The sequence below is a fragment of the Lynx rufus genome, unplaced genomic scaffold, assembly GCF_022079265.1.
Source record: "Lynx rufus isolate CCGP_SWC_20201006 ecotype Redwood Valley unplaced genomic scaffold, mLynRuf1.p SCAF_4, whole genome shotgun sequence".
NCBI classification, from domain to species: domain Eukaryota; kingdom Metazoa; phylum Chordata; class Mammalia; order Carnivora; family Felidae; genus Lynx; species Lynx rufus.
In genome coordinates this window covers 165,129,526-165,148,089 of record NW_025814856.1, presented here as the reverse complement: position 1 = coordinate 165,148,089, position 18,564 = coordinate 165,129,526, and the positions used below count along the sequence as shown (strand labels likewise).

The 18,564-nt window shown below is 38.2% G+C and overlaps 1 protein-coding gene across 15 annotated transcripts in view; it reads left to right on the top strand.

Moving 5' to 3' along the window:
* The window catches only part of KMT2C (lysine methyltransferase 2C), a 286,322-nt gene that overhangs the window by 142,390 nt on the left and 125,368 nt on the right, over positions 1-18,564 (top strand). For all 15 annotated transcript variants that reach the window (XM_047096384.1, XM_047096376.1, XM_047096375.1 and 12 more), the window contains one exon: positions 14,436-14,598. In XM_047096384.1, coding sequence (XP_046952340.1) covers positions 14,436-14,598 — 163 coding nt within the window. The remainder of the gene's footprint in view (positions 1-14,435; positions 14,599-18,564) is intronic.

The following is an 18,564-nucleotide window of genomic DNA, read 5'->3' as shown; positions in this document are numbered from 1 at the left end:
GTGAGGCAGTTTTATAACATATACTTTGAAGTATTTGGGAAGTACCTGTAACGTACATGTCGTCACATATATGTTCACATTTACTGATGGCCTTTTCTCATTCCTGTTGAAATGGTTTCTATTATGGTATGACAAGTTATTTTTCGATTAAGCCCTTTATGTGTATAGTATTCTATTATGAAACTCTGTATAATATTTAATACTCCGCCCCCTTTTATCTGAAGCAGGTTTTGGCCAAAACTGTGCTTTGGGAGTAAATAACAAAAGGCGCAACACTGCTTTGTTACTCCCAGGTGTGTGGGAAGTTCCTCCAGTGAGGGGAGGGGCCTCTAGTAACTACTGCACAAGGGAGAGAGTTTATAGACCCTCCTCTATGCTTTGCTGATATCACCCTGGCTTAGAAGTTTCTTGCTTTTCAGTTGGTCCCCACTGACACTCCCGTGGGAGTGGAGGGTGGGCTTGTTAGCCATGGGCAGTGCTTTAAGTTCCAATTCTTCAGTGGGTGTCCCCTGCCACCACCCCAGTGGGAAGGGATAGGGTTAGGGACACCTCGTTTTCACTCTGTGGGTGTTCAGCTCCAGGTTCCCTGTCTTCTCTCCGCTCATACGATGGAAGGAGGAGGCCTTGTTCCTGTCCAGTGGGTATGAATGTCCTGGTTCTCAATCCAGCCTTCTCTGATACTGCCCTGTCTGATGGGGGTGAGGGGGTGTCTGGGTTCTCGTTGGCTTTTGCTGATGGATGTAGGATTTGGGTTCCTTTTGGCTCAAAGAGGTTGGTCATCATCTAACAGTCTTCTGTCTTGCTAGACTGCTGCTTTCCCACTCTTTGGGGTAGAGACAGCAGGTATTTCTTGGTTCTTTCTGTTGTATATCTGTTAGTGTTTCTGGTTCTTGGCTTCTTTAGCACCTCCTCTTCTGTATACGAATCAGAAAGTAAACCTAGGGAAGTTATACTTTTTCATTCTTCGGTGCCTGAGCCCCTAGGTGGCCTGCCACCTTCTGGGTACCTTTTTTTTTTTTTTTTTTTCTTAATTTAAGGGGTGGGGGTGGGCAGGAGAAGAGAGAAAGAATCATAAGCAGGCTCAGTGCTCAGCACAGAGCCCCATTCAGGGCTCGATCCCACGACCCTGGGATCATGACCTGAGCTAAAATCAAGAGTCAGATGTTCAACAGACTGAGCCACCCGGGTGCCCTGTCTCTCTACCTTTTAACGTCTTCTTGTGTTTGTCTTCTGTGTTGTGTTCAAGGTCTGTGGCTGTACTGTGTGTGAAATGTAGGTGAATCTCCTCATTTTGTCTGGAGGTGGAAGCCTGCATTCAGTTTTGAAGACGTTTTCCCCCTGAATACATAGTTCTGGGTCGATGTGTTCTCCTTGGAGCATTTACTAGAGGTTCTTGCATTATTTCCTGTCTTCTGTTGTTTCTAATGAGAAATGAGGTGTCGTTAGTAGCGTTACTCCCATGTATATAATGTTCTGATTGTTCTCTCGGTGCTTTCAGGATTTTCTCTTTATCTTTGGTTTTCAGCAGTCTGACTAGGATGTGCCTAGGTGTGATTTTCTTTGTATTCTTCCTGCTTGGGGTTTACTGAACTTCTTAAAACTGTAAGTTGATTTTTTTTTCACCAAGTTTATAAAAAATTTGACCTTTATTTCTTATTTTTCTGTCCCATTTTCTGTCTCCTCTTTGATTACATGCACCTTCAATTACGTGCATGTTATTACCAGTGGTGTCGTCCCACTGGTTACGGAGGTTCTGTTAATTTCTTTTTCGATAAGTTTAGCTTCCTCGGAATGGGTAGATGATTCATTTAATTTCAAGGTCACTGACCATTTTTTCTGTCATATCCAATCTTTTGTTAAACCCATCCATTGACATTTTTACCTTAATTCATAGTTGTAGAATTTCCATTGGGTTTTCACTTTATAATTCTCACGTCTCTTTGATTACGCTGCTCCTGGCTGTGACCGGCCTTTTCTGTATGTTATTGAGCATGCTTCCAGTAGCCGCTTTAAGGTCTTTCTGCATCTTGGCATTTTCTGTTTGAGTATTCTTTTTTTCTTCATCGTGGGTCCCATTTTCTTGTTTTTGGCTTTTCACATGTGCAGGAATTTTATTGCAGGCTGCACATTTTAGGTGATGGGTTGCCAATACTGGATTCTCTTGTCTTGTTCTGTTCAGTGGCAAGGTGTGTTCTGGGAGACTTTTATTATGGCTGTACTTACACTTCAGACTAGATCATGTCAGCCTTTGGCGTCAGAAATCTCTGCTGAGTTCTTTTTGCATTTCAGGTGGTGCTTTCCCTGAGCTGCTCAGAGTCTCTCTGTGAAGGCACATTTTAGGCGTACAAGAAAAGTGTAGGAGTTTCTTCTGATCTGGGTGCTCCCTCCTTTCAAGGGTTTCCCTCAGTTTCCATTCTCTCTAGCATTGAGGACGTCCTCTGTCTTCTCGCCTCAGTAAGACTGCAGCTTTCTGTTTGAGGTCTGGTCCCACTCTCCCCCTTTCTGTGCTCGTGAGGAAATACCCTTAGCTAAAAATATGTTTAAACACAAATCTTAGCCAGTGATGCGTTTCATCCAGGCATCAAATGTCCTTCCATTCCATCTTGCTTTTAGTTGTTCATAAGTGACTGCCAGTATACTTAATTGAGATTTTACAAGTTTTATTTTTAAGAAAGTTAACTCTGATACTAGTCTGTCTGTGATTCATTACCCAGTAAATTTGGAGGTTCTTTTTCTGTGTTGAGAGTCATTCTTTTAAGGTATATTTTACATACGCAAGTTGAATATGTTTTGAGAGGTATATACAGTCATACATGTAACTATCATCAGAATCAAGATACAGACTATTTCCTTCATCCCAAAATGTTCTCTTATGACCCTTTGTGTTCTGTCCCTCCTATCATTCTAGCTCCAGCACTGACTGACTTGCTCCTTTTCCTTAGTTTTGCCTTTCCCAGATTAATATATGAAGGGAATCATATAGTATGGAATATTTCCTGTCTGGCTTTTGTCCTTAACACAGTGGTTTTGAGATTCATCCATTCACCAGCTGAAAGATTTCTTACTCAGTGTGGCTATTATTTATAAAGCTGCTATGAACATTTATGCAATATGATGTATCTTTTTGGTTTCTTGTGGAAATAATTAGAACTGAAATTGCTGATTTCTTGGAAAGTATGTTTAACTTTGGAAGATAGTTTGACAGTTTCTTCAAAAGTATTTGCCTACTTTTCTAATACTACCAGTAAGATGTGAGAGAATTCCATTTGCTCTCCATTTTTCTGGGACTGGTTATTGTCAGTGTTTTCTAACTTTCAGCCATTCCGGTTGGTGTTTAATAATATTTCATTGTGGGCTTGAGTTTTGTATTTCCTGATGAGAAGTGAAATTGAACATCTTTTTTTTTTTTTTTTAGTGTTTTCATTTATTATTATTTTTTATTATTTAATTTTATTTTTTTAATTTACATCCAAGTTAGCATATAGTGCAACAATGACTTCAGGAGTAGATTCCTTAATGCTCCTTACCCATTTATCCCATCCCGCTTCCCACAACCCGTCCAGTAACCCTCTGTTTGTCCTCCATATTTAAGAGTCTCTTATGTTTTGTCCCCCTCCCTGTTTTTATATTATTTTTGCTTCCCTTCCCTTAGGTTCATCTGTTCTGTGTCTTAAAGTCCTCATATGAGTGAAGTCCTATGATATTTACCTTTCTCTGACTAATTTTGCTTAGCATAATACCCTCTAGTTCCATCCTTGTAGTTGCAAATGGCAAGATTTCATTCCTTTTGATTGCCGAGTAATACTCTGTTGTATATATATATATACCACATCTTCTTTATTCGTTCATCCATCGATTGACATTTGGGCTCTTTCCATGCTTTGGCTATTGTCGATAGTGCTGCTATAAACGTTGGGGCGCATATGTCCCTTCGAAACAGCATACCTGTATCCCTTGGATAAATACCTAGTAGTGCAATTGCTGGGTCGTAGGGTAGTTCTATTTTTAATTTCTTGAGGAACCTCCATACTGTTTTCCAGAGTGGCTGCACCAGTTTGCATTCCCACCAGCAGTGCCAAAGAGATCGTCTTTCTCCGCATCCTTGCCAACATCTGTTGTTGCCAGAGTTAATGTTAGCCATTCTGACAAGTGTGAGGTGGTATCTCATTGTGGTTTTGATTTGTATTTCCCTGATGATGAGTGATATTGAGCATTTTTTTCATGTGTCAGGTGGCTCTCTGGATGTCTTTTGGAGAAGTGTCTATTCATGTCCTTTGCCCATTTCTTCAGTGGGTTATTTGTTTTTTGGGTGTTGAGTTCGATAAGTTCTTTATAGATTTTGGGCACTAACCCTTTATCTGATATGTCCTTGCAAATACCTTCTCCCATTCTGTCGGTTGCCTTTTAGTTTTGCTTGAAATTGAACATCCTTATGTACTTACTTGCCATTTTATATCTTCTGGGAAGTGTCTGCTCAAATCTTTTGCATGCATCCCTTTTTCCAATTGATTGTTGAGTTAAAAGAGTTCTTTGTATATTCTTCGTAGAAATCATTTGTTAGAGATGTATTTTGTGAATATTTTTGCCTCATTTGCGACATGTTTTCTCAAGAGCAGAGGGTTTAATTTCGATGAAGTTTGTCATTTGTCAGTTTGTAAATGTTTTCTTTCATGGATTATGCCTGGTATGCTTTATATAAAAATATTATTTCATATTCCAAAGATACCTTAAGGTTATTCATTCATCTTAAATTACGTGTGTGATATAAGGTGCAAGGTTCTTTGTTTTCCATGTGGGTATTCAGTTGTCCTGGCGACATATTCTAAAAGACTGTCATTCCTCTGAATTATCTTGATTCCTGGTCAAAAATAAACTGCACACAGGAAAGATATTTTTCAAAATCACGCATTCATATTGATATGTTTCAGTTTAATTCATTAGGTTTTTATAACGTATCTTAAAACATTTTTTTTTTAATTTTTTTTTTTCAACGTTTATTTTATTTTTGGGACAGAGAGAGACAGAGCATGAACGGGGGAGGGGCAGAGAGAGAGGGAGACACAGAATCGGAAACAGGCTCCAGGCTCTGAGCCATCAGCCCAGAGCCTGACGCGGGGCTCGAACTCACGGACCGTGAGATCGTGACCTGGCTGAAGTCGGACGCTTAACCGACTGCGCCACCCAGGCGCCCCTTAAAACATTTTTTTAAGCTTATTTATTTTGAGAGAGAGCATGAGTGTACAAGTGGGAGAGTGTACAAGTGGGAGAAGTGTACAAGAGGGGAAGAGAGAGAGAATCCCAAGCAGGCTCTGCACCGCCAGCGCAAAGCCTGATGCAGGGCTCAAACCCGCAAACTGTGAGCTCATAATCTGAGGCGAAGTCAGATACTCATTCAGCTGAGCTACCCAGGCACCCCTAAAAAATGTTTATTCCATTATCTAGTCTATAATTGTATCTTCTTTCAAATTTAGTTAATTTTTTCTCTAACTGAAAAAATTACTGAAAGAAAAAGGAAAATTATTGTTTATTTTGTGTATCAATTTAAAAGAAATCCAAAGGGGGTGCCTGGCTGGCTCAGTCGAAGCAACAGGTGACTCTTGATCTTGGGGTTGTGGGTTTGAGCCCCAGTGTGAGCCCCACATTCGGTGTAGAGATTACTAAAAATAAATAAGTAATATAAAAGAAATTCAAATAAACATCTAAAGCTAGTAGATCAGTAATGAGATTTAATATTTTCATTGCTTTTTGCCATCATCTTTTGACCCTATTTGCTGTGATGATGTAAATACTGTTGAGACATCATTCAGCTGCTACAAGCATTTTAGTTTATGTCAATATTTTTACTGATGCTACTTCTGTGATAATAATGGTTGCCAATGTGCATCCTTGGGGAGTAGCATGTTGTCAGTGGGCAGTAGTGAAAGTCTCCTCTGTCACTTCTCTGTGAGACAGGTGGAAAACAGTTTGGTTTCCAAAGTCAGGTACAAGAGTTTCATTCATCCAGAATCTGGTTCACCTGTATTCACTCTGTGTGGATATATTTAATTTTTATAAATATAACTTCTGTTTGGATACCCTCATTCTTTTTTTTTTTTTTCAACGTTTTTTATTTATTTTTGGGACAGAGAGAGAGAGACAGAGCATGAACGGGGGAGGGGCAGAGAGAGAGGGAGACACAGAATCGGAAACAGGCTCCAGGCTCCGAGCCATCAGCCCAGAGCCTGACGCAGGGCTCGAACTCACGGACCGCGAGATCGTGACCTGGCTGAAGTCGGACGCTTAACCGACTGCGCCACCCAGGCGCCCCTGGATACCCTCATTCTATCGGGTAGTTTTAAATGTGGGCTAAATCTACTAATCAACACCAAAGCTTTGAACCAAAGAGCATGCAAATATATCTGTTCTTATGTTCCTAAAGGACATGATTTAAATGCATCCAGTTAACATTAATCATACTATGTTTGTGTTTACTTCTACTTATAAAAGCTTTTAAATTCTTTTTGAAGTTTTTAACTCTTCTAGAATATACCGTGCTATCTTACTAACTCTAATAATCATGTTAAACTTACGTTGAAATTAAAATGTTTCACATATCCTAATTTTCAATCAGTCTTATTGTTACAGCATGATTGATAATGTACTGCTCACTTTGGGATCTTAGTAATAACCAAATAATAGACAGTTTATGTGGTAGATATAGGCATCCTTTTCCTTCCCCCTTTTCCTGGTTGTTGTTGTTGTTGTTGTTGTTGTTTTTGGAGGGGGCATGCTAAGGACAAATATGTTAGAATTAGATTTACAGTGCATCATTCATCCATAGGATTCTCTTAGCCGATACCTTAATATACTACGGGGTAGTGGAGAAGAATAAACTTTAATCCAGCTATCCATACCATCAGGTGGGGTACTAGTATATAGAATTTCATGTGAGAAATAAAAGGGCAAATATTTTCCCTTGACAATTTAGTCTTTGCCTAAAGTTCTTTTAATTTTCTCAAAATCTTTTTACTGAAGTATGATACATACACAGCAAAACGTACTTATTATAGGCATACATTTCTAAAAACACTCCTAAGATCAATTCCTGTAAACTGAGCTCAGTTCGAGAAACTAGTAGCAACACCCCAGAAATTCCATTCATGCCTCCTTTTGGTCACTGCTTTCCACTCCCCAAAGGCAAGTATTAATATCACTAATAACGTTATAAATTAGTCTTGCCTGTTTTTACATTTTATAAAACTGGACTCATACAATAAATACTGTTTTCTTTTTTTACATATCATTATGTAAAACCAGCAACTAACCAAATTGTTGTAATTGTCATTCATTTTATTCTCATTGCTGGATAGGAGTATTCTGTTGTCGGAGTACTGAGTTTATGCATTTTACTGTTGGGCATTGGGGCTTTTTAATTTGAGAGTATTATGAATTGTGTTTTATGTACATTCCAGTGTATTTCTTTTGGTAGTCAGTGAGGATTAATATTTTATGGAATTCAAATCCCAAAGTGACTACCTTCTTTCCTTATAACCTAAGTGAGAGTGAGGATGTAAGCGAGACAAAATATTCAGTGTGTTCCTGTAGTCACTTAATGGAATTTGCAGTAATTATCCATATCGAACTAATTAGGAATTCCTCAGATTCAATTCCTCTTTCACTTCCTGGCTTTGTAAGGGTGGGCAAGGAATTTGACATCACTGAGCTTCATTTGTAAAATGATAGAATGGTATCCACCTAAAATGGTGGCTTGAATAAAGTATTTCTTATAAAGTGCTTGGCCTGGTTATGTTTCATTGGCCAGCTTTGTGTCTTCCCTAAATTATGTGATTCTGTAACATGTCATTGTCTATTTTTAGCTTGTATTCATTTTTGTAACTTATAAGCTTTACTTCTATATATCCGGGATACCAGACATTTGTAATTCAAATTGCAGGTTATTTAAAAAAATTTTTTTTGGTCACTTGATTTTTTTTTCTGAGATAAGTATGGTTTTCACCATATAAAAGTTTAAAAGCTTTATGTACTCAAAGTTATTCATGTTTTTGTTTATGGTTCTGTTGGAGATTATAGCTATCATGGGTATTTGTTTAGGGCTTCTGATTTATGTATGTTGCTATCAACTAGAGAATTTACTGTTTCCTTGACCCAACTGATGGAGGGCACGTTTGTGTACTCAGAATGCTTGGCTCGGAAATGCTCATCTCAGGAGAGTCTGTCTTAGGTTTTGCAGCTTCATTACTAGGTTCGGGTTTAAAATATTTACTCTTTGGTTTCATAGTTTTGAGTAAAGCCATTGTGTAATGTAAGTGTTCTATAAAAAATTTCTTAAAAATACGCTACTGATTTGGCAGAGACCTAACCCACAGGGCCTTGTGAGCTATTGCTGTATAACAAATCACCATAAATTTAATGGCTGGAAACGGCCCTTGTTTATGAGGTCATACTTGTGTAGGTCAGAGGCTTAGGCAGGCTCAACGGTGCTCTTTGCTTAGGGTCCTACAAGATGCCTACCATTCTGGGTGCTTATGCAGAGGCCCTGAGGAAGAATAGTCTTCTAAACTCATTTAGGTCCAGGTAGAATTCAGTTATGTGCAGTTGCAGGACTGAGGTCACCATTTCTTTATTGGCCGTTTGGCCTGGGGTTGCCGTCAGCTCACAGCCGCCACTCCTGCACCTCGCATGTGGCCCTTTTGTCTTCAAAGACAGCAGTGATGTAGCGAATCCTCACTGGCTTTGAGTTTCTCTGACTTTCCTTTCTGCCACCAGCTGGAGAAAACTCTGCTTTTAAAGGAATTGTGTAATTCGAATAGACTAATCTCTTCCTTGATTAATTCAGCATCAATTGATTAGCAGCCTTAATCACATCTGCAAAAATCCGTTTGCCATGTAAAATACTATAATCGCTGGCATGATACTTCATCATATTTTCTTTACCAGTCTCTGGATTAGGGTGAGACATCTTGGGGTGAGAGTGGGGAATGCAGGCTTTTTACGAGTGTGCCTAACACACGCCATATTGAGGAGTTTTGGACCTGATCCAGAGGTATCAGGGACCCCCTTAAGAAGACCATTGTGACAGCAGTGAGGAAGATGGGTCAGAAGGGAAAGATAGTGGCAGGAGAAAAATCTCATTCATAGCAATGTCCATTTTGTAATGTACAATTTTGATTTTGTAATGTTATTTAATTTCTTTCTTTCCTTCTCTCTCTCTCCCTTCTTTCCTTTTCCTTTTCCTTTTCCTTTTCCTTTTCCTTTTCCTTTTCCTTTTCCTTTTCCTTTTCCTTTTCCTTTCCCCTTTCCTTTCCCCTTTCCTTTCCCCTTTCCTTTCCCCTTTCCTTTCCCCTTTCCTTTCCCCTTTCCTTTCCCCTTTCCTTTCCCCTTTCCTTTCCCCTTTCCTTTCCCCTTTCCTTTCCCCTTTCCTTTCCCCTTTCCTTTCCTTTCCTTTCCTTTCCTTTCCTTTCCTTTCCTTTCCTTAGCAGGTGTTTCAATCAGAAATGTATGTTTGATAGTGTACAAACCAGAATAATTAACTGGGCCAGAACAACAACAGATCACTAATTAAGATAGTCATTACTTTAAGCCCATTTATATGTAAAATGTTTTGATAGATTGATTTTTATTTCAGTCAGTTCTCTTTTAAGCATATTTTTCGAAAGCAAGCACTAATTCTTTTGGTAGAGACCTGAATCTCATTAATAACATCTTCCTAAACGCGATATTAGGGTGGGTTTAACTTCCTGAGATGTCTAATCGTATGCGTTATATGTTGATTCTTACTGGCTCCAGTTTTTAAATTTAGCTTCATTTATTTTTATTCTTTGGTCTCGAGTTTTGCATTTTTCAAGCTGTATTTTTTTTCTTAACCAAATTTGCCACTTCTCAAAGATTTTGACATGTTTCTTATTCAATCATTTCAAAAATAATACGTTCTTTTCCTTTGATTTAAAATTTTCTGGTGGATAGATTTTGAGTTTATGTTGTGAATTCATAATTACTAATGTATTAGGGTTAGGACACACCTGCTTTTTTGAATACGACATAGGAAATATTTGATTTTTTGAATTTATAGACATTTTAATGAATTTAAAAGAATTCTATGTACATTTAAATATATATTCTCTAGGGGCTCCTGGGTGGTGCAGTCGGTTAAGCGTCCGACTTCATCCAGGTCACGATCTCGCGGTCCGGGAGTTCGAGCCCCGCGTCAGGCTCTGGGCTGATGGCTCAGAGCCTGGAGCCTGTTTCCGATTCTGTGTCTCCCTCTCTCTCTGCCCCTCCCCCGTTCATGCTCTGTCTCTCTCTGTCCCAAAAATAAATAAACGTTGAAAAAAATATATATATTCTCTAGTTTGGGATTATGGAGCTCTGTGTTTCTGTGTGTAAATTAGAATCAAACTTGATTGTTACTGAGTTCTTTATCATTATTTCATATCTGTGTATAGCTTTGTTTCTGAGAGCTATATTAAAGTCCAATTTATTCATATACATATTTCAGTTTTGCTTTTATATGTCAAGGAAATTCATATTAGGTATGTAAACTTTAATGACTGTTATTCTGTTGGAATTTTTAACATATGACTTATTTTAATGTGAACTTTATCTTTGCCCTTTTCTTTTTGGTTTGGATCCAGGTTTCTTTGCTGTAGCTGCTTTCTTTTTGATAATATTTGTCCTTTTCCCTCCAGCTCTTTGTTTTTGAATTTTCTGTGTCACTGTGCCTCATACACACACATGTTCCTGTGTATGTCACTGTGCCACACACACACACAACACACACGTTCCTATACACACAAACATGTGTATACATATGTGTGAATATACGTACACACACCCGTACACGTAAATAAAATTTATGTGTATATACAAAATATGTTTTGCATATTTTGAAAGTTGCTGTTTTTTAATTGGGAATTTAACCTGTTTACATTTATTATCCATGGACTTAAATGTTGACTTAGCACGTATTAAAATTTTAGCTTCAAATTATTTTTTTATAGACCTTGGAAGATACTGCTTTTCTTTGTTTTTGCATTCAGTATTGCTAGTGAGAAGTAACGACTGATTTTCCTTTCTTTGTAGATGACCTGTTTTTTCTTTTGTGAGGCTATTAGAATTTTTCCTTTATCTTTATCATCTTAAAATTTTGCCAGTATTTCTGAGTGTGAGACATTTTAATCCAAAGTGGGTATTATCTATTTAGGAGGGCAATGTGACCGGTATTAAGAGACTGTGCTTTTGTAGTGATACAGACATCAGTGGAACAGAGATAAGGACTCGCTTAGCTCTCTCACCTGTTAAATGAAATTATGCTTAGTAAATGTTAGTTCTTATTACTAGATATTTTTATAAATTTTCTTTTAGAGTAATTTCTCTGATTATAATCCTGTTTTCTTCTGGTACTCTTGCTAAAGAGACATTGGACTTTGTGGATCGGTTTCCCATGTCATTTTACCTGTTTTTCTTCCTTTCTGTCTTCATTCTTTACTCTGCATTCTGGGAGGACCCCAGCTGACTTACAAGAAGAAAAATTGGGTAAAGGTCAAAAAGTTTGATATATGGAAAACTTGATAATATTTGATGTTTCTTAGAGCACTCATCCCATTGCCATAGTTGATACAGAGTAAATACTTGATAATTAATTGAACAAGCTTTGGAATATCCTCAAGTCTTATGTTACTGTTTCATAACTCATGTTTAACCTTAATCTCTGAAATTTTGTTGATTCTGTTCTGTTTTGTATTATAGATTTATTTTGAGAGAGCCTTTCTTATTTCAGTCTAGTGAAATAAAAGTTTTGGAAGCTTCTCAGACTTAACAGTTGGCAATGTGAACTCTAATTGAGAGTTTCTTCTTGGATGTGTTCTTGGACAATTGTCAAAAGATACTATAACACTTTTCTTTTTTTCGCTCCCTCTCCTCTTTTTCTTTTTTAATGATTGAAATGTAGAAAAAACAAAATGCTATTTAGGAGTTTTAAATATTGATTCAAATAAATTGTTCAGTTGATAAACCACTTAACAACTATTTATTCTTACCTCCCTCTCCCAAAATGTTAATTAGCTTTGTAATTGTTACTTAGTTTATAATTTGTTACACTTCTAATATGAATTGTACAAGAATGCTGATGTTAGAGAAGTTCCCTGTGGAAATTTATTCTTTCATATTTTATACAATTTCACAAATGCTTTTTATTTCGTTTAGAAAGATCTATTCCAGCTTATATATAAAGTATACATTTTCTTTCAATGCCAAATGTCTTTCATTAGCTATGTAATTATAACAGATGGGCTTGAAGCGTTCACTTAAATGCAGTTAGTATTTTATTTCCCTTCCTTTATTCCCTGTTATCTTTATGTTATTGTAAATTAGTATGTTGGATACATTCCAGAGCTTCTCATAGTAGTTTAGCTAATGTCACGTAATATTTTCCATTGCAAATGTGATTAAGAGAACATGTTGATGTTTCTAAAATGATATAGACATTGGGAAAAGGATCAATTTAAATTATTTTGTTTCCTTATTATGCACTTAAATAAAAGTCATTATATTTTATTTGCCAAAATTATTTTTAGTGCAAAAGGCTCTGTACAACTTGCCATATGCTATAAAAATAACGGATTTTAGCAGTTTAGCTGAAATTATTTTGTTATGTTTATGAGTTAATATAAAAACTTTTTAATGATCAGTTGGACATATAAATGCACTTTCCTCCTTCCACATTTTCTTGGTCTTTCCAGTATGACACAAGGATACTCAGACTACTTAGATGTTACACATGTTGTTAACTCTGGGTTCTGCTAATATACTAAACAGATACCCTGAAAGTTTATGACATAAAAGTAAGTTTAGAAAAAGCTGGTTGTTACACTTTATCAGTGAAGAGAATTAAGGCTTTATTTTTTTCTTTTCAATGAAGTAACACCTCCAAGTATAAAAAGAGAACTGAAATGTGTATTAGTCTGTGGACTTGTGGACATGACATACAACTGAAATGCCACAAAGATAGGTAGTGTTTATGAGTTACTTAGAAGCTACAGACATCTGTTGACTGTATTCAGAATGTGTAGAAGACTCATCATCAAGAGACAATGCACTTTGTTATATTGGCGCAATGCCATGGACTGATGGTTTTAAGGAAGAATTTGATGGCACCTTATATAAAATGCTTAAATTAATCATAATTGTAAAACTGTGGTGTTCTCTGATAGACTAGCAGAGTGTGGACTAGGTGTATCGGCATGTGAAGATCATCCTAGTAATGGTACCAACTTCCTCTGTTTCACGAGGCTCAGTTTTACCCCACGGTGCCCCATTCGGCTTCAGTTGTTTGTTGGGCTGTTCGTGAACCACACTTACCAATGAGATTACTAGCGGTGGCGTCCCATTTAGCGCATGCGCATACGAGCACCTGGTGATTAGGACCTTTCTGTGGCCAGCAGCGTTCACAGTGCTACAGCTGCAGAGGTAGCGTAGTCTGGTGCCTCTGCTTAAGGATCCTGGACCGGGAGAAAGAGAAGACAAGTGAATAATTCTCATGCAGTGGCATGAATGCTAAAACGGAAGCCTATACGGGATAGATGGCTGGGCATCTGCAGAAAGAGATTTTCCACTGTACGGTGCAGGCCACCCAGCAAAGACCCATAAAGAAAATGGTGCCCAGAATGATCTTAGGGGGAGGAAGGAGAGTTTACTAATCATTCTCAGGGAAAGCTGAATCCTTGCCGCGTTGTAGGTAGTTCATACTGACCTCCTACGCTTTCAGTTGCCTTACACTTGCCCTGTGGTCCTTTTGGGGGGGCTCACTTGCTTTGCTTTACCACCAGCAAGGGAGTAGAGGCAGGTAGAAATAGGGGAAGGAGATACTCACACGACTTTTTCTTCACATCTCCGTTCTTATTAAGACATTTGAAACTAATTGCTACAGTGAAGTGTGTAGATTTGTATGTGTACCTTTAACCCGCCGGTTGCCCCTCATTAACTTGTTCTCTGAGTGGTTCATTTCATGTTGATTTTTAGATAGGGTGAAAATACTAAGAGGTTTTAAAAAAAATAGTAAGAGGTTTTGCCAACAGTATGGATTCATTTTGTTAGCTTGTTGGTGGGATTCATTGTTAAAATAACCCACAACTAGACACCTGCCTTTTCAATCATGCTACTAATTTAAAAAATGTTTAGTTGTTTTTGACAAAAATCAGTGGAAAAAGTGAAATCTCACTTTCTAAACTTGACTGGAAGAATGAATCTATATTATACCAAGCACACAACTAGTGTGTTAGATTTTATTATTTTTAACAGAGCTTTTAATTAGTATCATGGAGGTTTAAGTTGTTTTACTAGTAATGTACACAGACTTTTCTATACCTTCCTAGCCCCACATTTGAATGCTCCTTTGCTAGGTTTTTAAAAGAGATTTCTTTCCCCTTTGACCCTTTCAGCGATGTGCATTTTGTAAGCACCTTGGAGCCACTATCAAATGCTGTGAAGACAAGTGCACCCAGATGTACCATTATCCTTGTGCCGCTGGAGCTGGTACCTTCCAGGACTTCAGGAACTTCTTCCTTCTGTGTCCAGAGCACATCGACCAAGCTCCTGAGAGATGTAAGTTTACTACAGATATACTTTTTAAACATTTATCAGTGTATTTACTTCAAATAACAAATGTTGTAAGTTCCCTAAATGTTACTCTGTGTTAAAAGTTACATAATCTTAATGATCTAAGGGATCTTTAGATCCTAGTGATCTTTGGGGGGTTGGGGGGGGGAAGGGAATCTCTTACCACCAGTGTCACTGAAGTCCAAAAGGTATTTCCTCAAAATTTCAAAGACAGTTTACTTGTTTTAAATTCTTATTAAAAAATTTTTTTTTCTTTAAACCACTGTAGAAATACTGAGTATATACAGTATTTTATTATGTACTAGAAAGTAAGTCATTTAAAAAGTTAAACAGTATTCAGTGTCTTCTACACCAGAAAACCACTTAGAGAATTATAAGATGATTCACTCAGGTGTTATTTCAGGATGGACATGAGTCGAATCAGCAAACACTTTTGAAATTCTTGGTAGTTGTATAGCCCTGATAATCAGTAATAGAAATCTGTTAGTCCTTCTTGATTTCTCTACCTTGATTATCTGTAATCCTCAGTTTTGCCTTGTTTCCTTTCTTTTCCAAACAGTATTTTTATAATTATGTGAAAATGTTTAAATGTTTGAAATTTGTTTAACAGAAAATTATAACTCTTTCCTATCTTTATTGTTAAATCTTGCCTCTTTCTTAGTATATGGATTTCCAATGAGCATGTATGCTTTGGAATTTTTTCCTCTAGTAAATTCAATTTCCAGTCTCATTGTGAAATCCCTGTGATACTTTATTCCGTCTTTTTTATGTCACCTGTTAGTTACCTTATTGATAGCTTTTATCTATATCTTAGCAATACTGGTGAAAGCTATTTTATTAAATCTTTTCCAGCTCTCTGGAACATAAATGTAGCTACCTCAGGCTTGAACTTAAGTAGTCTCAAATACAGTTAGATTGCGTAATCTCCATACCATAATTTCATCTTCAGCTAAGATTATTTTGTGTTTACGTGTATAACCATATCATCCCTAATCACTACACAGACATAAATTCTAGGTAGGGCAAACCGAAATGTCAGATTGTGTTTAGGTGAATAAGGGATTTAAAGTCTAAAATATGTTTGCGATTATATACTTAAGTCTGGGAGAAAAAGAGCATTCATGCATAGCACCTGTCACAGGTGTTACTTATTCTAAGACCCCACAGAGTGAGCTGCTTCACGAAGCAGGTGCACCAGCTGCGAAGTCGTCATCAGAGTTGGCTATATTCTGGGTGGTATAATACACTTTGCCAATCAAATAAAGCAACTGTATGTGTCCTTAAGAATCTGGATTTTATTCATTGTTTTGTACTTAGGCATACTTTAGACTCAGTAAACAACATACAAACTTTTCTGTGACCACATTCCTAACGTTAGACATTTTGTTGGTTGATGGCTCTGCTGCTTCTTCCTGCAGACTGTGTTCTAATAGGGCATACCTCACTTAATGTTGGAGCATAAATATCGTGTAAAGAAGTGTAAGGACTCAGGGGAGCTGAGCTGCTGTCACTTAGCGTGCGTGTACAATGAGAGGTCTGTGCTGGCACACAGAGCTTAGAGATACACTGAAATTGTTGGCACTGTGCCTTGTTCCAAAATAGATTTGTGGAGACTCATAAAAATACATGAATAGTAGGATAAAATAAAACTAAAAATACGCAAGGAAATTTGGCCATGGGAAAATAAGGGTAGTATAAATATGATGGTAATAGTGACATTGGTATTTTGAGCAATAAATGCATGCTTCCTAGATCTAAGCCACCAACTCGGCTCCAGAGCTCTCCAGCCATCAACACAAAGAGGGGAATATGAACAGTGACCTGATTCATGGCAATGTCAAAAGAATTCACTTGATACTGAGACTATATGTACATTATACACTGCAGCGAAACAAATCCCACAGGGCAATTTCTTATAACAGCCCTCAAAATAAGCCAGTGGTATGAAACCAAAGCCCAATTGAGTAACTTCCATTCCTCAAGTATCTTAAACAGTGCAATCTGTATACACAGCTTTCTGACTATCTGTCTTAATCCAAGGATATAGAGAACATTGCAGATAGAGTGTATTGTAGTAATTTACAAGATAGTCTTCATAAAATCTTTCATAAATATTTTTGTGGGGCTTAAACAGAGTGTTACTGTGAGGGTTAAATAACAATTAATGAAAACATGTAGCAGTTTACCTTGTATATATGAATTGCTTTACAAAATGGTAGTTATTCCAGCTCTTATCTAAGACCCAAGTTCTGCATATACATTGAATATAATACTTCATGCTACTGCCTAAATGTAGAGCAACATGCTTGATAGCTGAGTTAGGAGTTGGAGTAACGTCCTTTTATGGAAGCTGGGGGTGGGGGGGAGGACCTCATTAGAAAGAAATCCCAGCAAAGTGAGCATCTGTGAGCAAGGCCGAGATTTTTATCAGAAAACAGTTGTAGGGCGTTTTGTCATGGATAAATGCTGGTCACGGCCTCATCATCATTCACATGACAATGCCAGTGTATATGAACCTTGTCTGCAAGTTTTACACTAAATATCCATTTCAGAGCTGTAGCCAGATCTATTTCCCGAGTGGCATTTTGCTTCTGCGGAAATGCCAAATGGCAAGGAGCCAAACATGTAAGATCAGAGGAAAGAACCTTCCAGAAAGAGTGAACTACTGCACAGGTCTTGAGGGGTGGTGGGCCTGGCGCAGGATTGGGGAGTGGCAGCTAGTCCCTGTGCCTGGAACACAGCGTCTGCTAATGACTGTGGAGACAACAGCGGAGTGAGCACAGACCCCCTCACTTAGGCCTTGCGACAAGGGAAGGGTTTACTTCTTCCGTCTACACTGAGAAGATTTCGAAGGGTTCAAATGGGGGAATACGGTCTCTCTTCCTTCACTCCCCTCCCCAGGTGAATTTACCTTCATCGTTCAGCTTCAAATTATTTTACTTCATTTAAGCTTTTAACTCGAACCTCCCTTTCTTGGTTGTGTGTCTCTTGGTACCAAGTCTTGCTGCCTTTCTGTTACCTGAAATGCTGTCGGTTCCTGACCTTTCTTTTATTTACCTGCCTACCCTGTGGGCCAGCCTCTCTGGACAACATCCGTGACTTACATTTTCTTTCTAGTGATTCCATTTAGGCCACTGCAGTGTCCTGCCAGTAATGTGAACAGAGATGAAGGTGCTGGGACGTTGGCGGAGCTCACAGAGCTGTGCTGATGGACCCTTAGCTGGACGCTGCCTGGCAGCGGTTTGACTTGCTGTGGCTCTTCGCCAGGGCGTTGCTTCTGACGCAGGAGTGGTCGTTTCCCCTTCCAGCTCAACCGAGTGAAGCGGTCTGGGACAGGGTCTTCTCACGTAGGCCCAGTGTTCTCATCTTTTCCTCCGTCTCTTCTCTTGTCACCGCTGTCACTGGAAATGACCTTGTCCACAGCTCTGTTTCTCCTGCTCTCTTCTCGCTCCTCCTGCATCAGTTAGTCTCCTCGCTGTGTGCCTCTGCTGGCACTTTCCTTCTTCCCTTTGTACCTGCGCAGACATTCCTCCCCTTGGTTGTCCTTCCGGTGGGAGGAAATATCCATTAGTGAAGAGCTTGATCTCGGGAGCCACATTGACCTGGATTTAACTCCTGTTTTCTCTCAAGTTAGCTTTAGCTTTTAGTCTTTCACTCCATCCCTTCTGCTTTTTCAATTGCTTAAAGAAACGTTTCACCTAGTTGTTTAATTACTGCTTCAAACTTAGTTTCCCTGTGGCTTGCGGACATATATGTATGTATATGTCTATATGCTTATTTCTCACATGACACTTAAGCTGTCCAGTAATAGCATCTTTTGCATGACTTCCAAAAGCCTCTTTTAGTATTTCTGTACTTGTCTTCTCCCTGAATGGGGAAATGGTTGAAGCCGACTTCATTTCTTGACGTAGTGCTTTTTTCTGTTATTATTTTTATATAACGCATGGTAAA